Raw genomic sequence first — 3,522 nt, 5'->3', positions numbered from 1 at the left:
CAACCAAGTAAACAACACTTACAGACGCGCGTTCCGGTTAACCCACCTTTTCGCAGTTCTCCGGTGGACACAATCGTGTCGTAGAACGTCAAATCCGACACAAATACAACTTGAACATCGAAGCAACCCCGTCATGTTTGCATAGTAGTAAGCATATCACATACGTCTAAACCCTACATACAAAGACAAATACCACACACGACTCTTTCTTACTCTTGCCGCCGAAGACACATCTCTCCAGTCCTCGTCCTTAAACTTGAACTCCCCGTTAGACACGATCGTGTCGTACAACGCCGAGTCGGATTTTTTCCGCACATTGAACGGCGGATAGCCGCACAAGAGGGTGTACATAATGACACCCACACTCCACAGATCACAGGACATGTCGTATTCCCCGTCGTTTTTCAGGACCTGAAATGACCCAAATTTATAAAAATGTGGTCCAGAATTAAAAAATGTGATCCGAAAATAATCAGGGAGGTAAGAAGGTGATAGGATGATAAGATGATAAGATGATATGCAACCGGTGCAATAAAGATGATAGGCAACCGGTGCAACAAAGATGATAGGCAACAGATGGTGTTGTAGGCCCAAATCGGCCAGGCACCGACTTTGCTATTCCTCGGCGACATTGTGAATGGGTTTGTTTGAGATGTGCTGTTTTAACATACGCATCAAACACTGAACGCTGAGCAGACGAAGCGAAGGCGAGGTGGTATAGATACGATGTAGACAAAGGCCTATCTGTGATGTTATTGGACAGGGATGAGATATACAATGTACAGCCGCTTATCGCGTATAATTATAGACAAATCTGTGATGGTATTAGACAGGGGTCAGATACCCAACGTACAGTCGCTTATCGCGTATAATTATAGATATATGTGTAATGTTATTGGACAGGGGTCAGATACCCAACGTACAGTCGCTTATCGCGTATAATTTGATATCGTCACTACCTGGCGAGGCGAGGGATGTGTACTTAACGGGAGGGCCTTTGGGGCACACTCATCAGATCGAAGGTAAACCAACTCGTCCCTTAGTGGTACCTCCGAGCCTGACGGTATGCATCCCGATGTGGAGATATCACGTGTTCATGTTGGCTAGGACGCTCTAACTTGCGAAGGGCGATATGAGATGTGGTGCCTATTATAGGCATGAACGCTTTTTTAATGTAGCACACATGTGGGACTGTGACATTTGGGATGTGGGTGCTTATTACGGGCGTAAAGCGTTTAAATTCTTTGCCGATTGTTCGGAATCCTAAGGTGGGCCGACGTGGAGAACCAGATATGCGGCAGATGATACGTTAACTCTGTAAGAAGAAGCCAGTAAAACCTACAGACCAAAGTACAGTGACATTGTTATATACGAGTTTGTACTCTGTAAGCATAAGCCTACGACCCGTACAAACTACAGCGACTGTGCGTAGGGCTTATGATTTAGAGGTTTAGGGTTTTCAGACCGCACTTACTTCAGGTGCCGCATATGCTGCGGTGAAACAGGGTGTTTTAAGTGGCAAACTCCCATCCTCAACGGATTTACTGAAGCCAAAGTCAATAAGCTTCAATTCGGAGGAATCGGACTCGCTGTCGTAGAGAAGATTCTCTGGTTTGATGTCGCGGTGTGCGATATGTATAGCATGGATGGACCTGTGAAAGCAAGGCAGTGGAATGGTTTACGTGAGTCTGCTTAATGATACATATACTAATTGCAGAATGCCTATATAATATATTTCTCGTAAATATGTATATAATACACGACTATCAAATGATTTATAGAAGGTTCTTCGGTTTAATGTCGCGGTGTGCGATGTGTACAGCATGGATGTACCTGTTATAACAAGACAGTGAAATGTTTTACGTGAGTCTGCTTAACGATACATATACTAATTGCAGAATGCCTATATAATATATTTCTCATAAATATGTATATAATACACGACTATCAAATGATTTAGAGAAGATTCTTCGGTTTGATGTCGCGGTGTGCAATATGTGTACGACGTGGTTGGACCTGTTATAACGCAGATAGTGAGACGATTAGGAGAGTGTTTTTATGATATAAATCATACAAATAACGTGTAGAATGATACATGAGCACATGACGATGTGCAATGTCGTGGAGAAGGTATTTGTTGAATGTTTCGGGACACGAATTAGGGACACCCTCCACAGCATCCACAAGCATTGCCATTACCTCGACCGCCGCGAGTTCTGTAAACTTGATTTTTATTTGGTGGCCAAACAGAAACCACTAACCAACATCTAAACGAGTATACCATACTGCTTCTACGATCTTGGCCATCACCCCGACCGCCGCGAGTTCTGCAAAAAAAAAAATTCTCTGGTTTTACAGAAATCACTAACCAACATATAAAACCCAACATACTTTACAGCCTCCACGATCTTGGCCATCACTTCCGCCGCCGCGAGTTCTGTAAACTTGGTTTTACTCTTGATGCGATCGAACAGCTCGCCTCCTTTCAGGAGCTCCATAACCATGTAGTCGTATTCGTCATCGTCTAACGTCTCGTGGAGTTGAACCACGTGTTTGAATCCTGTACCCGGGGGCGGGGGAGCGCATGGGGGGGGAAGATAGGTATAAACTATGAACACATGTTCCTGATTACCACTTTCCCAATTGTCACTCCAATATATGTAGCACTCACATAGATATTTTATATAATTTTCTACCTCCACGTCATGCGCACGGCATTGCTAACCATTCACTTTCATATCCCGCAGTTCTTACCTGAAAATTGTTCCAAATTTCGACCACGTCCCTGATTGGCACCCGTCAAAACATTCCTTATCTATAACATTGTTGTAGGCTCGCGATCACGGGCAATTCACTACGCAAGGTTTTGCTAAAATTCTACTCAAAACGCCGAACTTCTCACCCAAGAACATCCTCCAGAGTTGCACAACTTCTCATCATTTGCCTTCCAACAAGTATTACACACCTAAACATATCCTATCACCTACTGGAGCAGACCATGTAGCTTACCTAAACATTTCCTTAAGTTCTCTATCTCCACGGCCACGGGCGAGCCAACGCGCGAGGCTTTGCTGATTATTTTCACGGCATAGAACTTTCCCGATGACCTCTCTAAGCATTTGTAACACACAGAGAATGACCCCCTGCCTAAGCTTTCGTTTGTTATCTGTGAAAGAATAGGAGATCGAAATGTCTTCAGACCCGATAGATATGTACACATGAATATAAATAAATAAATTAATATATATATATATATATATATATATGCCTACATGTTTATATATATATATATATATATTAATATATAATCCTATGTATATACTATATATATATATATATATATATATATACTATATATATATATATATATATATATATATATATATATATATATATATATATATATATATATATATATATATATATATATATATATATATATATATATATATATATATATATATATATATATATATATATATATATATATATATATATATATATATATATATATATATATAT

At 40.5% G+C, this 3,522-nt stretch overlaps 1 protein-coding gene across 1 annotated transcript in view; it reads right to left on the bottom strand.

The window, feature by feature from the left end:
- Positions 1–3,220, bottom strand: part of SARC_11722 (serine/threonine protein kinase) — a gene marked incomplete at its 5' end in the record, with an annotated part of 4,268 nt that extends 1,048 nt beyond the window's left edge. The window contains 4 exons of the mRNA XM_014294186.1: positions 214–411; positions 1,475–1,652; positions 2,392–2,560; positions 3,010–3,220. Of these exons, the coding sequence (XP_014149661.1) occupies positions 214–411; positions 1,475–1,652; positions 2,392–2,560; positions 3,010–3,220 (756 nt within the window). The remainder of the gene's footprint in view (positions 1–213; positions 412–1,474; positions 1,653–2,391; positions 2,561–3,009) is intronic.
- Positions 3,221–3,522: the final 302 nt, after the last annotated feature.

This window comes from Sphaeroforma arctica (assembly GCF_001186125.1).
Source record: "Sphaeroforma arctica JP610 unplaced genomic scaffold supercont1.1841, whole genome shotgun sequence".
Taxonomy (NCBI): Eukaryota; class Ichthyosporea; order Ichthyophonida; genus Sphaeroforma; species Sphaeroforma arctica.
The sequence above is the reverse complement of the archived record's forward strand: the minus strand, read 5'-3'. Positions and strand labels throughout refer to the sequence as shown.